This window comes from Candida oxycetoniae, assembly GCF_023343755.2.
Source record: "Candida oxycetoniae strain CBS 10844 chromosome Unknown scaffold54, whole genome shotgun sequence".
Lineage (NCBI taxonomy): Eukaryota > Fungi > Ascomycota > Pichiomycetes > Serinales > Debaryomycetaceae > Lodderomyces > Lodderomyces oxycetoniae.
Window position 1 is genome coordinate 42,488 of NW_026055461.1, and position 22,409 is coordinate 64,896.

Here is a 22,409-nt window from a genome sequence, read left to right on the forward strand (position 1 = left end):
TTCTGTAACTATTATGTATTATTTGTTAAACAGGATATGTAACTCTCTCACCTTGACGTTTCCAAAATGGTCTCTTACTGAGGAAAAGAGTTTTTTAAAAAACTGTCTAGTTTGGGATGAAAATCTGATAAATGTCCATTTTATATCGCCAATGTCAGAATAAAGAGTAAAGATAATCAAAAGATAAGTACTTTCTAGACTGGGGAAGTTTTGGGTTTTATTCATGGTGGTCTGGTATTTAAAGGTTTAATTTTTATGCTACCAGAAAATAGAAAATCGCAGATTTTTTGCAATCAGCTCACGATATAAGGTCCATTGATTGTATGTGAGGTGAGGGATTTAATGGATAATAGCAGATGTATAATGAGGAGGGTAGAAAAAAAATCAAAGAATATGGGAACTCGCTAAGACGGGAGAGCTGATTAAAGTACTGCTTGCTATAAATTAGGTCTAATGATGAATATAAAAATTTGCGCATCTCATCTCCCCGTTTGGGGTAAGATATGCAAAATTGGTTTCAGATTTTGCTAATTGAAACCAACTTTACTTTTTCAAGGGCCATACATTGAAAAAAAAGATGTAGGTAGACAAGGGCTCAGAAAGTGAACAACACACTTTGTGAGTCTTATACCAACAATGACCTTAGTTTTACATTACAATGGCACGTCCCACGTGATGTGCTTTCATTTTTGGCACTTTTTTTTTTTTTTTTCAATTTATTTTCCTTTAGTATTCACGGAATATCAATTTTCCGATTCATTTTTTTTTTATTTTCACACTTCAAACCCAGCCATGTTTGGCGAGTCTTCAATACCTGACATTTTTCAGCCGATTGTGCTATGTTACGCTCTTGGAGCGATCATTGTCCTATCGATATTAACGTATAGCACAGTAGTATTTTTTTCCCATACGCCACGGTTACACCTACCTAGTGAGTCAATCTATAGAACAAACGATGGAGGTGAAAATTTGGGTCTTGAAAGAAAACACAGTTTACCACCAATAATCAGCCCAACAAACGCATCTAGTGGTAATATTGATATTAGTATTATTATACCTTGTTATAATGAGGTTTCTAGGTTAAAGAGAATGTTGGATGAAGCAATTGTGTACCTTGAAGAGCACCATGGTGGAAAATATGAAATAATAGTAGTCGATGATGGATCCAGTGATGGTACATCGAACTTTGCAATTAAGGTGGCAAACGAATACAAATTGAAGCCACACGTAATGAAAGTAGTTCAATTGGAGAAGAATAGAGGTAAAGGAGGTGCAGTGACGCATGGTCTTTTACATTCTCAAGGCAAGTATGCATTATTTGCCGATGCTGATGGAGCAACACAATTCTCAGATATCAAGCATTTGATAAATTATTTGAAACAGTTTTCAAATGAACCTGCTATAGCCATTGGATCAAGAGCACATATGGTGAACACGGACGCAGTTGTCAATAGATCATTGATAAGGAATTTTCTCATGTACGGACTCCATGCTTTGGTTTTCATTTTTGGAATAAGAAAGATTCAAGATACACAATGTGGATTCAAAATGTTTAATTCACAAGCGGTTGCCAAAATCTTTCCTCATATGCATACAGAGAGATGGATCTTCGATGTGGAAGTGTTGTTACTAGGTGAATTGCAAGGTATAAAGATGAAAGAAATATCCGTGACTTGGAAAGAAGTCGACGGGTCGAAAGTTGATTTAGCAAGGGATTCAATTGCAATGGCTATAGATCTAGTGGTTACCAGATTGGCATATTTGTTTGGAGTCTATAAAATAGACGAGTGTGGAAGAGCTGGCAAGAAACAACAGTAGGCTTATAAGACTTATGGCTGAAGTAATGATTAAAAACAAAAAAGAAAGAAGAATATAGAGAAAAATTGTCTATGTAGAAATAAGATTTGGTACCCACCATCACCCACCCCATCATCATCATCATCATCATCATCATCACAATGTTCTGGCGTTTATCCTTTTTTTTTTTTTCTCTTTTCCTTTTCTCTGTCAAAATCCTGCTACACATTTTTTTTTCATTTCAATCGAGCAATGCAACTATCTTGTTAAAGTCCGATTTCACGATAAACGTCAACGTCAACGTCAACGTTTAACGTCAACGTCAAACGGCTAGTACCACTATACTTTTAGTGAGTTATTGTTCCGAAAAGATATTTAGCAAGCACTATCGAATATATTTAGAAGATCTATTTAGTTATGTATGTCGAACAACCGTTTGATGAGATAAAAGTTCTGCCTCAAAAGAGACGAGTGGCGTATTTCTACGACCAAGATGTAGGTAATTATTTCTATGGAACGGGACATTGCATGAAACCTCATCGAATAAGAATGACCCACTCACTAATAATGAACTATGAACTATACAAGAAAATGGAAATATACCGAGCCGAGCCAGCGACCAATTTGGAATTGACACAGTTTCATAGTGATGAGTATATAGATTTTATTGATCGAGTTACACCTGATAATTTGCACTTGTTTCCGCGTGAAGCCCAGATTTTTAATGTTGGAGAAGATTGTCCTGTATTTGACGGGTTGGGGGAATTTTGTAAGATATCATGTGGTGGGTCAATGGAAGGAGCAGCGAGGTTGAATAACGGAAGTGCCGATATTGTTATAAATTATGCTGGTGGGTTACATCATGCTAAGAAGTCTGAAGCGAGTGGGTTTTGTTACACAAATGATATTGTATTGGCAATAATAGAACTACTTCGAAAACATCCAAGAGTATTATATATTGATACTGATGTTCATCATGGCGATGGTGTTGAAGAAGCATTTTACACCAGTGACCGAGTTATGACTTGTTCTTTCCACAAATTTGGTGAGTTTTTTCCAGGAACGGGGAATGTTGGAGATATTGGAATTGGTAAGGGGAAATACCATTCAGTAAATGTTCCCTTGAGAGATGGTATAGACGATGCTTCGTATAAATCAATTTTTGAACCAATTATTCAAAGAATTGTCGATTGGTACCAACCATCAGCAATAGTTTTACAGTGTGGTGGCGACTCGTTGAGCGGGGACAGATTGGGCCCCTTCAATTTATCAATGAGAGGACACGCCAATTGCGTTAATTTTGTACGATCCTTGGGGTTACCGATGATTGTGTTAGGTGGAGGTGGTTATACGATTCGAAACGTTGCAAGGACATGGGCATTTGAGACGGGTATATGCAATGGAGTAATACTACCGAAAGAGCTACCTTATAATGGATATTATGAGTATTACGCCCCAGTGTATGAGTTGGACGTACGATCTTCAAACATGAATAATGCAAACTCAAAAGAATACTTGGATAAATTGTTGACTCAAGTGGTTGCAAATCTAGATCATACAAAACATGCACCTTCAGTTCAAATGCATGATGTTCCGATGGACAAGGAGGATCTAGGGGACATAGATGAAGATATGCCAGATGCAATAGATACAAAAGGCGGATCACAAATGCAAAGAGATAAAATAGTAGAAAACGAAGCTGAATTTTTTAATGACGAAGAGAAAGATAAAGGCGAGAAAAATATATTTGAACAGGAGATGGCTGCAACCAATACAACTGTTGTTGATGAAGAAAGAACAACAATAGCAAAACTAGGCGGCGAAAAGACGGAGAAAGAGGAGACACCAAAAGCAATAGCTCTATATGAAGATGAAAAAGCTGAAATTGAAGCATTAAACAAACAAGATTGAGGATATTTGGAATGGGAAAGGGAAAAAAAGAGAGTATATGATTTGTAGTTTTGCCTTTGTTTTCAAGATTTGTTTGTTTTTACTATTTTGATGAGTTATTCTGGTTAACATGAAAATACATGGACGGATACCACATTGCGATGAGGAGTAAAACTTGTTTGTTTGCAACAAATATTATATTCAGGCTCAAGCAGAAGTTTATATAATAAATCGGGGTTCTAGTCCCCTATATACTACAACGGAACTGACAAAACAAACTAGAAAAAAATAACAAAGGATCAGGATTTAAATGAAAGTCTAGATTCAGTTGAGGTTTGGAACAACATCAAACAGAATAAAACAACGTTGTTGTGGGTCTCATTCTGGTGGTCTCACCTTGGTGTGGTCTCACTTTGGTGTGGTCTCATTTTGGTGTCTCATTTTGGTGTCTCATTTTGGTGTCTTACTTCCAAATTGGTTTCGTTAGAGAAAAAAAAAATTACACTTTACTATGGGCAATTCCATGCATTTAATATAAATATAAACTCCTAACCATAAAGATAAAACTGTTTGCAGCTATATAAAATGGAACATTGGTGTAAAAGACTTCAGATTAGGGGTTAGAGTAATCGACTATATTATTACGTAGCTCTAGTTAAATAATAATAAAAAAAATAGTAATAAAATTTACAGTGTACTATTAATATTATGAGCACGAAAACAAGTTGATTTAGTTTTTTTTCTTGGTCACCCTTAAAAAATAAATCTAGAATAGGAATCCAATTTACCTTATTCAACCTTAATTTTTACAGTAGTTGTTTTTCTTTGTTTGTATTTTGTTCCCCTGTAGCTAAATTGTGAAAAAAAAAAAAAAAGAAAAAAAAATTATATATATACAGGAACAACATAAATAATACGAAGTACAACCTTTGGTCAATTACACTGTTGATTTTCGTCTCTAAATATTAAATTACTATGGGCGATTTTTAAACAGCTTTGGTGAAAATATTTTTTTTTTTTTTTTTTTTTTTACGTAGTAGAATAGAAGGTAACGCATATTCGAGGCTGCATCAGTGGACAATAGCAAGAGGCTGTTGTCGGCTTGAAGGGCGGGGAGGATTAACATTGTTGTGCGTCATATTGCCCGCTTGTAACCTACTCATCTTTTTGCCTGCTAGAAAAGAAAAAAAAACTTCCTATAATGGCAAATGGCTAATTGTTCTTCCTTTCTTCTCCCTATTCCAAAATCAAAACGGTGCGCTTCCGAGATGAGTGTTTCTTTTGCATATAGGATGTACGTTACACAAATATAATATGACCTGTTCTTTGTTTTTCTTTTTTTTGCAGCTGAAACCGCATATGGTAGCATCCGAGTATATTGAAAACATCACGAAACTTGAAAACAACGTCGTTTACCAAAACAGTTGAACCCGGTGTATTGGCCTACACTATGTGGTTCTTGAGAATGAGACTACAAATAATAGCATCATTTGACCAAAGAAAAGAAAAAAAAAAAGAAAAAGATTATATGTTATTCACCCATTAATCAAAACCTTAAAAAGCAATTTTTCCTTGCCTTACTGTACACTGCACTGGCACCATTTTTTAGAAAATTTGACGATATTAGAAGTTACTTTCAAAACACTACTTTGGAAAAATAAAATGTAGATAATAATTAAAAAATTTTAACTTTACTTTTTAATTATTTTGTGAATCAATGCCTTTTTTCTGTTGTTGGTCCCACTCTGTGTTGTGTTTAGTATACAGTTTCGATGGCCCCTCTCTCCATATTTTTTGCTTGGTCATTGTTATTAAAATCAACTGTTGTGTTATTTTCTTTATATATTTCTCGTTAGAGTTTTTAATTGTTTATAAACAATCTCATTCCCACATTCTTAGGCACGAAACTTCTTTTCCTCTTTTATCACTATTCATTACATTCCCTTTGACAAAAGTAGATCTATAAAGTACTCACCGGGTTTCACGACTTACAGTACCCCCCCTGTTGTACTCATTTCATTCTAACCCCAGTCTTTCTTTAATTACTTCAACAACTACCCCAGATTCGAACTCAAAGTCAACTTCGACTTTTGCTTCCACTACTTTTAGTTTTTAACAACCCACTTACTGCTTCAATCACTGCAATGTTATTTTCTAAAACTTTACTCACCGCAATGCTAGCTTCTGCTAGCTTGATCAAAGCTGAGGAACTCGATACAACAATTGTGCTGACTATAACTATCACCATGACCTTGTATACCCCTGAAGAATCATTAAGTTTAGAAGCTGCAAGAATAGCTTCGGAGGAATCAGTTGCTTCACAATCATCTGTTGAAGCAATGAGATCACTAGCTGAAGAATACTATGCTTCGTTATCTTCAGTAGAATATGCAAAACAAACGGCTGAAGCAAATAAAGACGTTGCAGGATATTCCAACACTACTGATATCGCAGAAACCACAGCAATACGTAACACAACTGCGACAAGAACTACAGCTACTACAAGAGTAGGTAGCAGCAGCAGTAGTAGTAGCAGCGAGACTGCTGGTTTGTCTCTGGTAGAGACAAGTTCCCAAGGTGCCGCATTTGGTATTTACAATAAAGAACACTTGGGTAGCATCTCCGTTACGGCTGGTTTCTTAGCTGTTGTTGCTGCTATCTTCTAAAGATACAGAAATTTTTTCAACTTATGCTGCTATACTAACTACCTGTCTTCCTTTCGTTATATTTCGTTCTTGTATACGTTTTTATAATTTATAATTTATTTCTTTCCTACTGTGTATCAAATCAAAAGAGTAACCGTTTAACGTTTTTTTATATATGCCATATGTCCTAAGCTCGTCTCCCATTCAAGTCTTGTAAGTATTTATCCTTTTCCAAAGCAAAGTATTCCAACTCATTCATACCTCTTGGTATCTTTGGAGGTACAGCAGGTTTATTCGACTCGTCATCGTCGCTATCTTCATCGTAAACATCCCAAGGTCTGGTGTTCACACTAGCTTTTTGAAATATACTTGGACTAAACTTACCATCACCGATATATCCTGTTTTATTTGTCCTAAAATCAATTTTTAAATCGTCCTTGGTAACTTCTCCAGCAGCCAACCTAGTGCTACGGGTAAAGTGTTCACTCGGCGTAGGGGCATAATACTTTGGATCAATCTCGTCTTTATTTAAAGGTTCATCTACTGCATGGTGCGAATTTCCATTAAAGCTCAAAGACTTGACTTGCTCCTTAAGCATGTACACTTTTGTTGGTAACAAGTCTTGGTGGTCATCTTCGACACCAATAAAATCTGCTGAAAACGGTATTGCTGTGGAATCTTTAAAGTCAAAGTTGTTGAAACTGGAAGGTGGTTTCCGCCCTGGGGGTGCTGGTAAAGGCTTCAGAGCAATACGGTGAGTTGGTGGTACTGGCAAATTTCTAAGCTCCAAGTCGTCGTCGTCGTCGTCGTCGTCGTCGTGTTGGTGGTGGTCGTCATACTCATCATCGATATCACTTCTTATAGGACTCACAATACTTAGTTGACTAGGTATTATATCTTGCTCTAACTCATCCAAATCATTTGATCGATATACACTGATTGGAGAAATATCGCGTTTGATCCCGTTGGATATAAATGCGTTCAAATGCAGTGAGTCGCTCCCCCATTGTTTGATATTTAGTTTATTCTTCAATTTTGCAAATTTGTTGGCATATTTACTAGGACTTTTCCTTCCATCTATACGAGATGGAGTAATTATCACATCATCTTCTCTCTCATGACTAGATGCACTTCCATCAGCTGATTTAGTGAAAAATTGACTAGTTTTCAGAAAAAGAGAAGATCCTTTACTACCATGGAGGTTATCCAGCGTTACAAACACATCATTACTTGCATTTTCAGGTTCAAATACAAGTGTTTGCCGGGATTGTGTATGAGTGTGCCCTAGACTAAGGTGATCGTTGTTATTGTTGTTATTATTGTTGTTGTTGTTGTTGTTACTTTTGTTGTCATCTTCATCATCGTAGCCCCCACTCAATGCTACATGGTTTTCAAATGCTTCATGATGATGAGATATTTTTGGAGGAAGTATAGGTACTCTGGGATAAAATGTCATTTCCAAATACAACATCCCAGCACTTTTCTCTCGATACGTCAAGTCATACCATTTGTCATATATAAACTTGCCATCTTGTTCGTTCCCAGGATGTCGGAATACTATAGAGGCATCTATTTCACAACCGCCAATAGGTGTGGGGTCACCATTAGTCTCGTCTAACAAATCAATTTTCAATAAAGGTCTCCTATCTCGAGTTATATCAAATCGTATCTCGTGTGTCCATTCTGGTGTTTGTCCAGCCCTGAAATCAGAATTAGTCTTTTTAGCAGTAGTGCCCATTCGTACTACCACATAGGGTGATTGTTTATCCATTTTTCTTCGATTTGGTAAATGTTTTGCTCGTACTACCATGATAACTAGCGTTCCGTCTGCCGAATCTACATAGGCAGAAGAAGATATGTTGGCCATATCTAGATTATTCAACGACATTTGTAGACAAGTGATAAATAGTGCTTAGCGAAAACTGTGTGAACACTGTGTGATATCAAATCCAAACAAAACTCCTCAGCTCAACGCATGAAACCTCACTCCTTTGCTCCCAACGTTACTCCTAATCATAATAATAACTTTTCATTGCATCGCCCGTTTGAATCACTCGATATTGAAAAATTTAATTTTTGATATTGTGTAATTATTTACTTCTCGTCCAAACTGGGAATACTAATTAAAAATTTACACTATCGAGCAGCAGAGCGAGATAGTGGACCACGCTGACTACACCGACACTACTTATTGGTATTGCTACAAAATGTTGCTCACACTATCGAGCAGAGCGAGATACGATGATATGCAAGCTCTTAAAGAATTGTGTCACTAAAGGGTAGGTTAAATGAAGCGTCGATAAGCTTGTCAACCGTGCTCAATTTTTAGTTTAGGAATAATGTAAGTCAAAATTCCATTAGTTTCGTTTAGCACTTTACAGCATAAAATCCTCTTTGTATACTTTGGTTGCATTTGTCAGAGATATATTGTTTATGATTTAGTTAACAGAAGCTAACTACATTTACAACAAAATATGGTAAAAAGAAGAGAGAGAAAAAAAAACTAGGAAGGTCAGATCTCTCTTTCCTCAGATTCCACTTGGTCGTCATCTTGAAAACAGATGTATGATACTTTGGTAGCGGACTTCCTCCAAGCAAAGTGGTCTTTCTATCGCTCTAAGCTTTAAACACTATCTCGCTCTGCTCGATAGTGTCGCTAGTTATCTCCAGTGTTCTGGCAAGCTATTAAGAGTAAGTACTGCACCGCTATCTCGCTCTACTCGATAGTATTGTACAAGCTAGTAGGTGTTTGTCACTATCTCGCTCTGCTCGATAGTGTCCATCGCATCGCTAGGACGACTTTTTTCCCACGCGATTAAACAATTTTTTTTTTCTTTTTTCATTTTTTTTCACTAGAGCCAAATCATCTCAAAGTTTTCACAAGAATATCAGTTGAGGGTTTATCAATAATAAAGAAAGAAGAACAACTCAAAAAATCATGTCATTCCGAGGAGGAGGTAACAGGGGTGGTCGGGGTAGGATAATGCTACCGTTTGGCCTAGAGTACTCCGATATAAAGCAAGAATCAGAAGCAACAATAGAGAAACCAAAATACGTACTACCGGTTTATGGAGCACCTATATTTATTGAAGAACTAGCAGCTAAGCGATCCATTGCGTTTGCCAAGCTCATGTCGGAAGGTCCCTTTTATACGGCGAATCTAGACAATATCAAACTATCCACGGCCAGTAAAAACGCCATGGCGCATTCAAGGAAAGAAAAGTTTATACAAGATGAAATAGATAATAATATACATAATGTGAGTGAAGATGGAATAGAACGATATTCGGATAGATACAAGAAAAAGAAAAAAGTACATAGAACAATAGAAGATCATCCGTACCAATTGCAGTTTTTCCCAGAGGAGCTATACCTGGTGATGGGGGTTTCAAGTAAACAGAAACGGAAATTATTATCACTATCGAAATTCAAATCAAACGGTGGATTGCGGCAGTTTGTATCAGAGGAAAGAAAAGAGATTGTAGATGAGGACGAGAAAACGAAATCAAAAGAGTTGACGGAACAATTGTTTAATCAATTTGGAAATGACGATGATAATAAGGAGGACAATAAAGAAGAGCATAGTGATTCCGAGGATATCGACGACGAATTCGAAGACGAGGAAGACAACGATTACAATGCCGAGAGGTACTTTGATGACGGTGAGGAAGGTGTGGGAGAGGACGAAGGAGACGAAGAAGCTGAGTTTTAGGAAAAAAAAAATTTTTTTTTTTATCAACAATACTAGTATTTTCACTATATATCAAATGTAAAACTAACCAATGCATTCCTACCTCCAGGTATTTTTCCAAACCATCTACCAAATTTATGCTCTTTACTCAAAAGAACAAACACTTTTAACTGTTTGTTATCAGAGATTTCAACACTATCAATCTTTACAATGAATCCTTTTAAATTCTTGATTTCCCCAATCAAATTGAAAGATCTCAAAGTTTCATCCAACTGCCATATCTTTAAATCTCCACTGAACGACCCACTAAAGAATATATCGCTATAAGCAGGTGAATGTATTGCCGTTATCCAATACGGTTGTGGTTCAGGAATTTGCCTTGCCGCGAGATCCGTTACTGTCTCTGCACTTGCTTCCTCTGGTGCAAATTGTCGCTGTACTCCATGAGACAACCTCTTTATAGCCTGAGCTTTCTTCTTGGCAAGCGACCATAAACCAATGTTTCCATTATCTGACCCACTAACAAAATGAGACTCATCAATCATACTGACAACGTCAATTGACCCTTCATAATAAAACGGTTCCAGCTCATCCAGGTTTGCTTCCTCGCCAGATTTCTTGCTCTTTTTATGTTTCTTTTCAAGCGAGTCTCCACCTCTAAAAGTTAACCTCGTTTCCTCTGCAATCTTCCAAAACATTACAGTCTTATCCCTACTCCCCACAGAAACACATGTCTCTCTAGATAGGGCAGAAACATCAGTGATATTATCCTGGTGTCCATACAACACCTCCAACTGGGTAAACTGGTTAATAGAATACGTTCGTAACCGTAGATCGGCACAAGCTGCAAATAATTGATCACTATTCCTTCTAAACACTATCGAGTTGACTGCTGATCGTGTTTCCAATACTTTCAAGCATGCCAAGTTTTCACTTGACCATATGATCAAACGAGAATCGGATCCTCCTGTCACAACATATTTCCCATCTGGCGATGCTGCTACGCAATTGATTTGTTGCCAATGGTGATTTGACCCTGGAGTTGATGTATTGAGTTTGAAAAAACGAGCTCCTCCCTTGGTGTGTTTCACTCTCTGTGGTTTTCTTCGATGACTAATATTCCATTTGATTATTTCACAATCTTTAGAAACGGTGTATAGATAAGGGTAATGAACATTCATACTGGTTAAATTCTTTGACCCTATTCTTGTTGTAACTAGCTTGGTCGTACCACCATCCAATTGCTGCGAGATCCTCGATCCGAAAAACTTATATACATGACCCTTAGTTTCAGCAACATCCTTCTGCAACCTCTTGGACAATATTTCGTCATCCAACTCTTGTGCGTCATAGTTTTCAACATCGCCTAATTCTTCATTCTTGAGGTTTTCAAGGTACTGCTTGGCCAACCGTCTTCGCTTGTCTGCTGCACTTTCGTCTTGAAACTCTTCATCCGACGATATATCCTCATCTTGTCTCCCTTCGATTTCGTCTCCTTCTCCATCATCGCCACCAACACCATCATCGTCACTATTATCACTGGCGCTAGAGATCTCTTCATCCTCTCTATTTGACATTGGTTGTGGCGTTGATGATCTCGACCTCTTATTCTTCGATGACGTACTGGTGAGCTTACTCAACCGCTTTCGCTTCTTTGTCGGATCCGACAAAAATGGGTCCCCCGCCATGCTATCGTTTATGCTATACTAATCTTCCTCTACAATCTTTTAAGAATCCTTCAAATTTTTCACTATAAAATATTTTTTTTTTTCACCTAGCGCGATGCCCATCGATAGAAAGAGAAGATGAAAAATACTTTAAGTAAACAAAAAGAATTTCTATTATAATGGGAATACACACAAGTAGAGAAACTAGAGAGAAACTAGAGAGAAACTAGAGAGAAACTAGAGAGAAACTAGAGAGAGAGAGAGACCCCCGCCCAACCCCACTGGTTTCTAATCCTCTAGTAAATCATCGATATCGGCATCCTCCTGAGCATCATAACTCGTCTGATGTCTTTGCCTCGTCTCTTGAGCCATCTGTTCCAATACCAATTCAGTAACCTTGACATTTTTTCTCGTCTTTTTACCCCATCCAAACTCCAGTGCTTCTTTATTCAACTTATTTTCAGCTTCTAATCGCTCTTTTTCATCCCTCTCTGCTTTGAGTTTCTTTTCTTGTGCGTCTAGTCTAAGCTGATAGTCAGTTTGTTTCTTGGATGCCCATTGAGAATAAAGTTTACGGAATATGAGGTATGCAAATATGACTACTGCGAGGCGGAAATATTTCTTGAAGGTATCCTTCTCAACATAATCGTATATCTCATCAAATGCAGCCATAATTCTAGAGGGGTAAACCTGTACCAGTTGTGTTGGCAGGAACGTAATCAATGATATAATGGGGACGGAAAAGGGGGGAAAATAACCCAATTAACAAGGTTTTTTTTTTTTTTCTTCCCACTAACTAACAGAATTTTTATCGCCGTTCCTAACGATACGATTTTCGCGCGCGTTTTTCGCCCATCACCACCATCACAACTCCTCATCTGAGTCTTCCATACTTTCATCCTCAGCAAACGGGTCCAATATAGGGAAATCGCCAACTTCCACTTGTTTTGGCTTGAAAAAACTACCGTGTTTGTACTTACATTCAAAAACTGGAATACCGCCAATATCACCACTATTCTTCCCTACAGGCTCATCGAATTCGACACCCACCCAATCCATTTTCCCTTGATCCAAATGATCAATCTTTCCAACAAATCTCACTGTGCCTCTTCTTTCTCCTTCAATGTTTATAACTCTACACCTATCACCAACATGGATATTTGCAATAGCAGCTTCGTTTTCTAATTTAATCTTTTCCTGAATCATTTCATAATCAGGGTCAAATCGGCCTAGTCTTTGTTCCCGTTTCCATTGCAATACTGTATTATTCTTCTTTTGGTACTCTTCTTCAGTGAGCTGAAACTCTTCACCACCACCACCACCACTCATTGGCACATTAGAAGGTGATGTCTCGTTAATAAGTTGGTTCGTAGTAGAGTTGGGATCGGCGTCAATCACATGTATCCGGCTATATTCCTTAAGACCCAATTCTGACAAAAGTGTATCTTCTTCATCTGCCTGTCCCGAAGTAAGTCGGTGAAATTCGTTGGAGTATTTGTTTGGGAAATATTGTATAATCTGATTACAGGGCTCAACTCCCGTGATTTGTTCCAATCTTTGCTTCAAATAGTGTAAGCTCCATTGTGGGGATATACGTCTTTCCGATGAAGTCAAATCGGACGTTATAAATATGTTGATATCACTCATAATTGTGCTCTGAATTTCACGCTAAGGGCTAAACCTAATGAAAAATCTTTAGCCGCAGCGATGTTTTCTTTTATTTTCGAGACTTTTCGTCACTATTGGGATTTTTCACCATCAAACAAAGGGACAAAGCCATAACAAAATCTTCATTTTTCTTCAAGATCTTCCTTTATCCCTTCCTTCTCCAACTCCCCAATTAGAGGGCAAAGTAGTAAGGCAAAGTAGTAATACATTCTCAATACTAAAATTATATATATAACATACAATACGAATACAACAGAGTGTAAGAAATATAATTACTTATCCATGGAAATAATACAGTTTAAAATTAAGAAATAAAAGGTTGTGCGTGCGTGCGTGTTTGTGTTTGTGTGTTTGTGTGTATGTGTTTGTGTGTATGTGTGTATGTGTGTATGTGTTTGTGTGTATGTGCTTGTGCTTGTGCTTGTGTATATATATATATGTCTGAGATGGTGTGTAGAAAACTATCTCTATGCTAAATGTGGGCAATTAATCAATCCGATTCTTTTCTCATGTTGGTATCTGCCATAATTACCAATCTTTCTTGAATATTGGACTTGAATTTCAAAACAAACGAAATGATGTTATCAATTTGATCATTCATTTCTCTTTCTCCAAATTGTATATCTTCAATCATTTTGTTTTTGGCAACATTCGCATCTCTCAATCTCCTCTCCAAATTGAGAACCGATGAAGTCATTGCCATCTTAATTTCTCGGGCTCGATGTTCTGTTTCCTCTATTTGTGTTATAAAGTCAGCTTGTTGTCGATACAGATTTTGTGAAACTTCATCACATTTGCGTTTGGCTAGCGTATCTTGAATTTGTAAATCCTCAACTTTGGCTCGTTGCATATTGATCGTCTGTAGTATGGAATTGCTCTCTTCGTTTATGATTTGTAAACTTTTATTGTCCTCGGCAATTTGGCGTTTTAGTTTATCCAGTAATCTCACCAACTGTATTTTCTCGTCATTGATATTCTTATTGTGCAACACCTCATCTCTTCCAAATGCTCTATCGGGTTTTTGAATGTCACTATTGATGGAAAATCCAAAATGGAATTCTGATTCATCTTCATAATTAAATCTCTGAACTATCGTATTATACTCCAGTAAAACTGACTCAAGTCCATCTATACTAGTCTCCAACTCAAAAAGTCTAGTGGCCAATTTATCCTTGATCTCGTCTCCCTTGGCGTGCGCAGCGTCAACTGCTTTTGCAAAGTTATCCCTATCGAGATGCATTTGATTAATCTGTTCAACAACTATCCCCTGCTTTTCAAGTTCCAAGTTTAACTGCTCTTTTTCTTCATTTAAGTTACTCAATTTCTGAGTCATCAACTTCATTTCGTTTTCAACCAACTCCATTTTGGTTTTCCAGTCAGGTATCATCCTTTTAACTTGGTTTATATAAGCCTTCAATTTCTCATGGTCATCTTCTAATGCTATGGTTTTCTTGTCTGCATCGTCATTCAACCGCAATTCAACCATGGTTTGTTCGTATTTTTCTTGTAACGCTCGCACTTTACTTTCGCACTCTGTTTGTAATGTTTTATAATTCTCCTTTTCGGCATTAAAGTCGGAAATCATTTCTTGGTAAGGCCCTTCGTAATCATCATCCTCATCAAGAAACTTTGAATAACATTTCTTTGTATATTGATTAAGTATTTTTTCAAAATCATCATCTGGGTCATAATCCAAGGCTTCTAACGAGTTTGCCATTTGAACTAGCCAGTACAATATACCCAAGAATGTGGGCCAATTCTGTCCTCCAACTGCACTAAAGTGTGATCTCGATATTGTCCCTAGATAAGGATAATGAATCCATCTTAGTATAGGAACAATCTCTTGCTCTACTGATTTCTCAAAGATATAGCTTGGATCTATAACCAAATAGATAAACTTGAACATTTCGTTAAAGTTTCGTTGCGTTGGTTGTTTGAAAGTGTTTTCGTTTAGTTGAATGCCCGACTTGATGTCAAATTTGCGATCAAGAAGAAACTTGTAAACTTCTTTCAGCATTAGCTCTTGCTCTGAACGATCTCGTAAGGGCCGCGGATCTACCATTTGTTGACTAGATGAGGTGGAATGCGGGGTAGTAGTAGCAGCACCAGCAGTGGCGGCAGTGGTGGTAGCAGTGGTTAATATTTGCATATGCGATGGACCTGAAATACGGTGAGAAAACAGTGGTGTTGGTTGCGATGAAAATACTTGAGAACGGTTCATAAATGACTGTCGCTGCTGCAGCAGCCGATGATGTAGGTTCAGAGGCTGCGAGATTCCTATGCTTTGACGTTTTTTATTTGTCGATGCAGGTGCAGAAAGCAAAACTGATCTTCGTTTGTTTTTTCCCAAGGGCGTGTTTACTTCATTCAAAGATGATGATTGCACCACTGATGAGCTCATTTGTAAAGAGTGGCGATTATTTGAGTTGAAGTGGCCATTGCCGTTACTGTTGATGCCATTGTTGTTGTTGTTGTTGTTGTTGTTGTTGTTGTTGTTGTTGGCATTCAACGATGATGATGGAGGAATCAATGAGGAGGGCCTTGACGCCGAGATATGGGGTATTCTAGACCCATCACCTATATATTGTTGATGCTGCTGCTGTTTTCGTAGTGCCACTGATGGGTTAAAAAACTCTGATGATGAATAGCTCATCTTTTCTTATGAGCTTCATGTATAGTTTTCACACAAAAAAAAAAAAACAAGGCTGTTGAATAATGAGCCCAGCAGGTTTATTGAATACTATCAAATAAAGTTTGTCTCTTGTCTTTTCTCACTACTCAGTTGATAGACTAGTAGTTTTTTTTGCCTTGATCTAACCTGTCCCAACTGTCTGGTAGTTCTATAGTACTGTATGAAGGTTACCAGGAAAAAGAAAAAAAGCATACAGTAAGAAATTTGTGTCTTGCCTGTCTCATCTTTTAATCGATTCAATTTGTTTTGATTTCGTTTTGAATTAAAATGGTAGCGCACACTATCGAGCGACACTATCGAGCGGCACTATCGACCACTATCGACCACTATCGACCACTATCGACCACTATCGACCACTATCGAGCAGAGCGAGATAGTGGAGCAGTACTGCCTAGTAACACTAGTCACACTGTCGAGCGATACTATCGAGCAGCACTGATTAGTAACACTGGTGACACTGTTGAGCGATACTATTGACCATCACTGACTAGTGACACTAGTCACACTATCGAGCGATACTATTGACCATCACTGACTAGTGACACTAGTCACACTGTCGAGCGATACTATTGACCATCACTGACTAGTAACACTGGTGACATTATCAAACAGAGCGAGATAGTGTTGTAACAAGCTACTAAGTGGTATAACAAGCTACTGAGTGTTGTTCCATATACTATATTCTTTTAATTAAGCTCTGTGTGTGAACAACGATGCGCAGTTGAGCTGGTGAGGTATTGCATCGCCGCATGGCCTTGTATCGACACAAGCCCCAAAGGGCGGGGCGAGTACGGTTTGATATGCGCGAGAACCAAACAGAAAACAAAAAAAAGTAATAGTCCATAGTAATGGTACATAGTAATGGTACATAGTAATATTCCATAGTAATGGTCTAGAGTAATAGTAATGGCCTAGAGTAATGGTCCATAGTAATAATCCATAGTAATAGTAATGGTCCAGAGTAATGGTCCAGAGTGTCAGTGCTGCTCCACTATCTCGCTCTGCTCGATAGTGTCGCTCGATAGTGTCGCTCGATCCAATATTTAAAGTGACAGGATGCAAGATTCTTCAAGGTTTAACCTATGGTAGCGTACGTACCGTTGATGCATTCTTCAATATGTAATACATGGTAGCGCGTGTTTATTGATATATCTCTCTCTTTTGGCACAAGTTTGTTTGCAGGCAAATTGAAATTGGTTTCTTCTCCTCTGTGTCCACTCTGTCCACAAAATGAATGACTGGTTGAAAAAAAAAAAAAAAATAATAATAAATTTGGTTATAATGGATTGATCACATGTACACTACCTATCACCACCTTTCAAAAGTTTGGGGCTAGTAAGAGATCTGTCTCCCGTGTGTTTCCGAATAAAAGATCATTACTGATTAAACAGCCCAGGCCATATCTCAAAGCTTGCTTCCTGATTAAGCAGCCCAGGTCATATCTCAAAGCTTGCTTCGGTTCTCGAGTATGTCTGGTTGAAAACAATTTCTTTGTCCTCCTCGTTGTCTGCTTCTCACTGTTCATTTTGTTACTGTTCCCTTTTGCACTATTCCCTTTCTCGCTGTTCCCTTTCTCGCATTCTCCTTTCTCGCTGCTCTTTCCATGCCATCTCTCACTCACTCACTCACTCACTCACTCACTCACTCACACACACTCTCTCTCTCACTCACTCACTCACTCTCTCTCTCACTCTCTCTCACTCTCTCTCACACACACACACTCTCTCTCTCTCCTTCAATACGTATGCACCTTCTAAATCTCATACATAAGAACTGTCACATCAAAATATAAAATTGTTACGAAAAAGAAAAATAAACATATATAATCCAGAAATAGCGCTCCGAAACACCAGTAACATATAGCAAAGAGTACCTTTTTTTTCTTTTATTTTTCATAATAGGTGAGTTACCTTCTTTCTTTTCCTAGTTTTTGCAAAAATGAGTAAACCATCAACTCCGATTACATCACCGGAAGTACTGCACGCGTCAACACGACAGCCACCCATGATCGGCTCGCCTTCGGCAATTATTAAAAAAAGTATAACATCTAGTGATAATGATAACGCAATATCCATAAACACTAATAATAATAAGAAGAAAAGTCATGAACAGGAACAACAACAACAGCAACAACAACAACAACAGCAACAACAACAACAACAGCAGCAACAACAACAACAACAGCAACAACAACAACAACAACAACAGCAACAACAACAGCAACAACAACAACAACAACAACAGCAACAACAATCTACACCGTCGCCACCAAGTCGAAAGCGGATATCAGCATCTTTTATCAAAACACCAGAACAATCCAAGGACGCGACGTTTAAGCGAAATTCAGCAACACTACCGTTTACACCATCATACAAGAGGACTAGCTCAGGCTCCTATAAGTCGCCAGATGGGAAATTGGTCTATCACAACATCAACTCCCCATTTAGTGCAGCACATCTTTTGAAAACCCCCAGACATTCTGCTATAGACGATTCGCCAGAAGGCGACGAAGGCGATGGTGATGGCCGGAGAGTGAAAATGTCAAAGACACCTCAATACTTGAGCACTGCAAAAAGATTGTTTCAAAACGAAGAGACATCTGCTGCCACCAATAATACAATAGCCAGTCCGAACAGAGAAAGCTTACAAGAAATAAGCTTGAAGTTGAAAAACAAACTTACCAAGGCATTGGGTAAATTACAAAAAGACGAAATATTTACTCCAGCTTCATCAGTGCAAAATAAATTAACATTTACCGAGTTATCGTTTGATTCACAAACTTCGCCGACAAAAAAATATAACCCAACTTCAAATATGAAATTGACAAGCAGCAGGGCTTCTGCAAATACCCCGAATCGAGCCAATTTGAATTTGCAAACATTACAACAATCCCCTATAGCGAAAACTACACGCTCCTCATTCTCCACAACTACCACCACCAATAATAACTACAAGAACAACAAGAACAATAATTATCATTACGATAATGATAATAATAACAATAATAATAATAATAATAATAACACCTCTAGGCCTTTTTCATCACGAATAGACAAGGAAACGAGCTCATCATTGAAACATTCGCCTGTATTGAAACAAACAGGGCCAGAGGCATTTTCGCGATTGAACGATATGCCATCACCTGACGAAGAAACGAATGCACAATCAGCTTTACTAGCGGCATTATCTCGACTGAAGAGGTGCTCTTTTTCAATAGCTGAAGATAAGAATCCAACGTTACAAATTATTACTGCAACTCCAGCACCAACACCACTGCAGGAGGTCAAATTGCCACCAATAAGACTGGCAGCATCACTAGATAGTAAGAATAACGAAAAGGATGCTGTTTTCTCACTAATGGCTTTGTCTTCACCGCAGTCCATTGGTTCTAGACGTGGAATGGTTTTTCCTACAGACGATACAGACGAGGAACAAGATAATATATCTGATGAGACTGTTGATGAAGAATAAATAATCATTTTTTTATAGAACAATCAATGAATTTCATACTGTATTATGTCTCATAAAATAGCCTAGTTATTGCAATTTTATGTTGTAGGTGCTCTCTTTTTGTAATAAGAAAAGAAACCGGGGTGGTTTTAATATGACCCTTTAAAAAAATAGAAAACATAAACAAATAATGCGTTGTTAAATGCAACCCGACCCCTTAATCTCGCGCACAAAGAAATAAGAAGGGATATTGTATTAACTGATAATCTCTTTGAGAGAGGAAAACTTGGTAGTAGACCAGTCGCTTGTCGAGCGAAGCGAGATAATGGAGCACACTAGCTATTAACACAATGGAGCACACTAGCTATTAACACAATGGAGCGAAGCGAGATAGTAAAGCAAGGAATTCTTGACTATTTCTAAACTACGTAAAGAGTAAAAGATTCTTTTTTCCTACAATCCTATATAACTTGAATTTATTCACCAACACTATTGAGCACCAACACTATTGAGTGGAGCGAGATAGTGTTGTAACAAGCTAGTCTAACAAGTCTAACAAGTTAGTCAGTATGTGAAGATAGTGTTAAGAGCTAGTGTTAAGAACTAGTGTTAAGAACTAGTGTGCTCCACTCTCTCGCTCTGCTCGATAGTGTCGCTCGATAGTGTCGCTCAGTAGCGTCGCATCGAGCACCAAACCCCGCCTGTCGGCATAAAGACTGTTTTGTAAGCGAGATTTATAAACGTTTCCAGAGTGAAAAAATGGCAAGGACTGGATCTTCAATCATGCTGAAACTCGGTATGCTTGATTGTTGATCAAAGGCCATTACTAGGAATAATCACTACAATAAATAAAGTCATTACTAGGAATAATCACTACAATATATAAAGTCACTACTATTGAGTTGTGTATATGTTACGAAATGCACTAGAGCAAATAAAGTCATGCTAGTGTGAGTTGAGCTTTTAGCCTTAGCCCGTATTATTTAAACCAATGATCAAATAGATAAATTTGATTATCTTTTTCTTATAATAGATAAATTTGATTGTCTTTTTCTTATCATAAATATCTGATTGCACTTGCAACAGCTCGATAGCTGAAATAGCTAATACTCTTTTATATATATGTAAGCATACTGTATATTAATTAAAAAAAACCTTTTACATTAATGTCAGGTGATTAGTTCTTGGATTTTCTTACTAAAATAAGCAAAGATAAAATAGAGACTAGTAATTTGTGATTAATGATTTACACCAAGGAAAAAATTACTAAGCAGTGCCCGCTACCTTATTAAGCAAATTAAATGAAAAAAAAAAAGCCTAAAAGAAGTAATACACTGTTGGTAGGAAGAAGATTTATCAAGCACATATTTTAGTTGTTTGTAGGTGAGTTTTTATAAAGGGGAGACCAATTTCCAAAGTGTAAGAGTATCCATAAAAAAAGAGTCAATTTGGGGGGGCGCTTTTACACGTGAAAGAAGCACGTCTACTTTGGTCTATTTAGTTAATCATTATTCCATTTCATATTTATAAAAAAAAGTTGTAGAACATTCATGAGCACAAGAATCCTTTTATTGCTACACCCAACGGTGGTGACTGACGAACAGCTAGTGGCGAGCATCAAATTGGAAATAAACAAAAATTACAGCGATGGCAACTATACGCTAGAGCAACAGATTATCAATCGTGTAACTCAGGGGGATATAGTGTTGACTCCCAATACATATAAAGAAGTTCACTATGTGAACCCTAATGAGGGCGAGTACCTTGAAATGCCTATTCTGTTGATTAAGTTGTTTTACGACTTATTGGCAGAGGAAGGTGTTATTGTTGGAGATTTACCCAAGGACCAAAATCTTGATGTTTTATTACAGGGATTTATTGTACAGGAGAATGGAACATGGTTGAAACCAAAGCCAGTGACGGAAATAGTAACTTTGAAGAAGAAAAAGAAGAAAAGTCCGTTTAGTGAAGGAAACTGCATGCTCAAGGACTCGGAGAAGGTCAATAAGAAAATGCCGATGTTTAAAAAACTTTCGGAAAGAGGAGCAGGAGTAGGAGCAGGAGCAGGCTATAGCCCGCCTCCTCCTGGGTTAACAGATACTTCAGCACAAAACACCGATGAGGAGATTGATACAACAAATGGAATAAAAAGGAAACTTATAGAGACCAAACTTACTTATTTCAGTGACTCCTCCTCTGAAGGAGAAGAAGGAGATGATGATGAGGACGACGAAAGGGATATTTATATTGACGAAAATGATCTTCTAGCAGATTTGAAATCTGACAATTTAATCATTCCCAAGAAATGTGAATTACCCAATGGTAAAAGAAGAAGAAAAGCATGTAAGGACTGTACATGTGGGTTAAAAGAGATTGAGGAACACGAACTTGCTCAGAAGACAAACAAACAAAACTCAATATTGAGCCAATTAGCACAGCTGGCTAACATTGAAGCAGTCAAGATTGAAGAAAGACTTAGGCAAAAGCAGAAAGATATAGTCAAATTCAAAGAGGAAGAGTTGAATGAAATTGATTTCACCGTTAAGGGTAAAACTGGCGGTTGTGGTTCATGCAGTTTAGGTGATGCATTTCGATGTGATGGATGTCCATACTTGGGCTTGCCTGCTTTCAAGCCTGGTGAAGTCATTACTTTAAATGGGATTGATGAGGATATCTAGAAGAAATTGTATACGGTCGATGTTGATGTTGTTGGATTATTTATATTATAATTCATTTAATTTAATACGTTCTATGGGAGACACTAATTGTTACCCGTTTTGTAGATAACTCGTAGATGGCTTTCTTGGGAATCTCAAGAAGTCGTCTAACCTGTATTTTGGTCTCGTAAACCACTCCAATAATTAAGAAAACCCCATTATTCTAGTGATAGGTTTATCTATTCTTTCAAT

General features: G+C 37.6%; 11 protein-coding genes across 11 annotated transcripts; 6 read left to right on the forward strand and 5 right to left on the reverse strand. All coding sequences in view use genetic code 12, as the record gives it.

Moving 5' to 3' along the window:
* Positions 1-792: 792 nt before the first annotated feature.
* ALG5 (dolichyl-phosphate beta-glucosyltransferase) lies at positions 793-1,818 on the forward strand (the record flags this gene model as incomplete). The annotated part of the gene is made up of 1 exon (XM_049324707.1): positions 793-1,818. One exon carries the CDS (start codon positions 793-795, stop codon positions 1,816-1,818), a length of 1,026 nt encoding a protein of 341 aa, XP_049179568.1.
* Positions 1,819-2,214: 396 nt separating this feature from the next.
* On the forward strand, positions 2,215-3,708 carry RPD3 (Rpd3p; the record flags this gene model as incomplete). Its single annotated transcript, XM_049324708.1, has 1 exon — positions 2,215-3,708. One exon carries the CDS (start codon positions 2,215-2,217, stop codon positions 3,706-3,708), a length of 1,494 nt encoding a protein of 497 aa, XP_049179569.1.
* Positions 3,709-5,831: 2,123 nt separating this feature from the next.
* Positions 5,832-6,353, forward strand: PGA34 (Pga34p; the record flags this gene model as incomplete). Its single annotated transcript, XM_049324709.1, has 1 exon — positions 5,832-6,353. The coding sequence occupies one exon, from the start codon at positions 5,832-5,834 to the stop codon at positions 6,351-6,353; it is 522 nt and encodes a 173-aa protein (XP_049179570.1).
* A 166-nt stretch (positions 6,354-6,519) lies between these two features.
* On the reverse strand, positions 6,520-8,220 carry INN1 (Inn1p; the record flags this gene model as incomplete). Its single annotated transcript, XM_049324712.1, has 1 exon — positions 6,520-8,220. One exon carries the CDS (start codon positions 8,218-8,220, stop codon positions 6,520-6,522), a length of 1,701 nt encoding a protein of 566 aa, XP_049179571.1.
* Positions 8,221-9,270: 1,050 nt separating this feature from the next.
* Positions 9,271-10,044, forward strand: RPC31 (DNA-directed RNA polymerase III subunit; the record flags this gene model as incomplete). The annotated part of the gene is made up of 1 exon (XM_049324713.1): positions 9,271-10,044. The coding sequence occupies one exon, from the start codon at positions 9,271-9,273 to the stop codon at positions 10,042-10,044; it is 774 nt and encodes a 257-aa protein (XP_049179572.1).
* Positions 10,045-10,088: 44 nt separating this feature from the next.
* Positions 10,089-11,711, reverse strand: RRP9 (Rrp9p; the record flags this gene model as incomplete). Its single annotated transcript, XM_049324714.1, has 1 exon — positions 10,089-11,711. The coding sequence occupies one exon, from the start codon at positions 11,709-11,711 to the stop codon at positions 10,089-10,091; it is 1,623 nt and encodes a 540-aa protein (XP_049179573.1).
* Positions 11,712-11,978: 267 nt separating this feature from the next.
* KGF56_003387 (uncharacterized protein) lies at positions 11,979-12,362 on the reverse strand (the record flags this gene model as incomplete). The annotated part of the gene is made up of 1 exon (XM_049324715.1): positions 11,979-12,362. One exon carries the CDS (start codon positions 12,360-12,362, stop codon positions 11,979-11,981), a length of 384 nt encoding a protein of 127 aa, XP_049179574.1.
* Positions 12,363-12,554: 192 nt separating this feature from the next.
* KGF56_003388 (uncharacterized protein) lies at positions 12,555-13,337 on the reverse strand (the record flags this gene model as incomplete). Its single annotated transcript, XM_049324716.1, has 1 exon — positions 12,555-13,337. The coding sequence occupies one exon, from the start codon at positions 13,335-13,337 to the stop codon at positions 12,555-12,557; it is 783 nt and encodes a 260-aa protein (XP_049179575.1).
* A 511-nt stretch (positions 13,338-13,848) lies between these two features.
* KGF56_003389 (kinetochore-associated Ndc80 complex subunit) lies at positions 13,849-16,011 on the reverse strand (the record flags this gene model as incomplete). The annotated part of the gene is made up of 1 exon (XM_049324717.1): positions 13,849-16,011. The coding sequence occupies one exon, from the start codon at positions 16,009-16,011 to the stop codon at positions 13,849-13,851; it is 2,163 nt and encodes a 720-aa protein (XP_049179576.1).
* Positions 16,012-17,988: 1,977 nt separating this feature from the next.
* KGF56_003390 (uncharacterized protein) lies at positions 17,989-19,521 on the forward strand (the record flags this gene model as incomplete). The annotated part of the gene is made up of 1 exon (XM_049324718.1): positions 17,989-19,521. The coding sequence occupies one exon, from the start codon at positions 17,989-17,991 to the stop codon at positions 19,519-19,521; it is 1,533 nt and encodes a 510-aa protein (XP_049179577.1).
* Positions 19,522-21,050: 1,529 nt separating this feature from the next.
* Positions 21,051-22,178, forward strand: DRE2 (electron carrier; the record flags this gene model as incomplete). Its single annotated transcript, XM_049324719.1, has 1 exon — positions 21,051-22,178. One exon carries the CDS (start codon positions 21,051-21,053, stop codon positions 22,176-22,178), a length of 1,128 nt encoding a protein of 375 aa, XP_049179578.1.
* Positions 22,179-22,409: the final 231 nt, after the last annotated feature.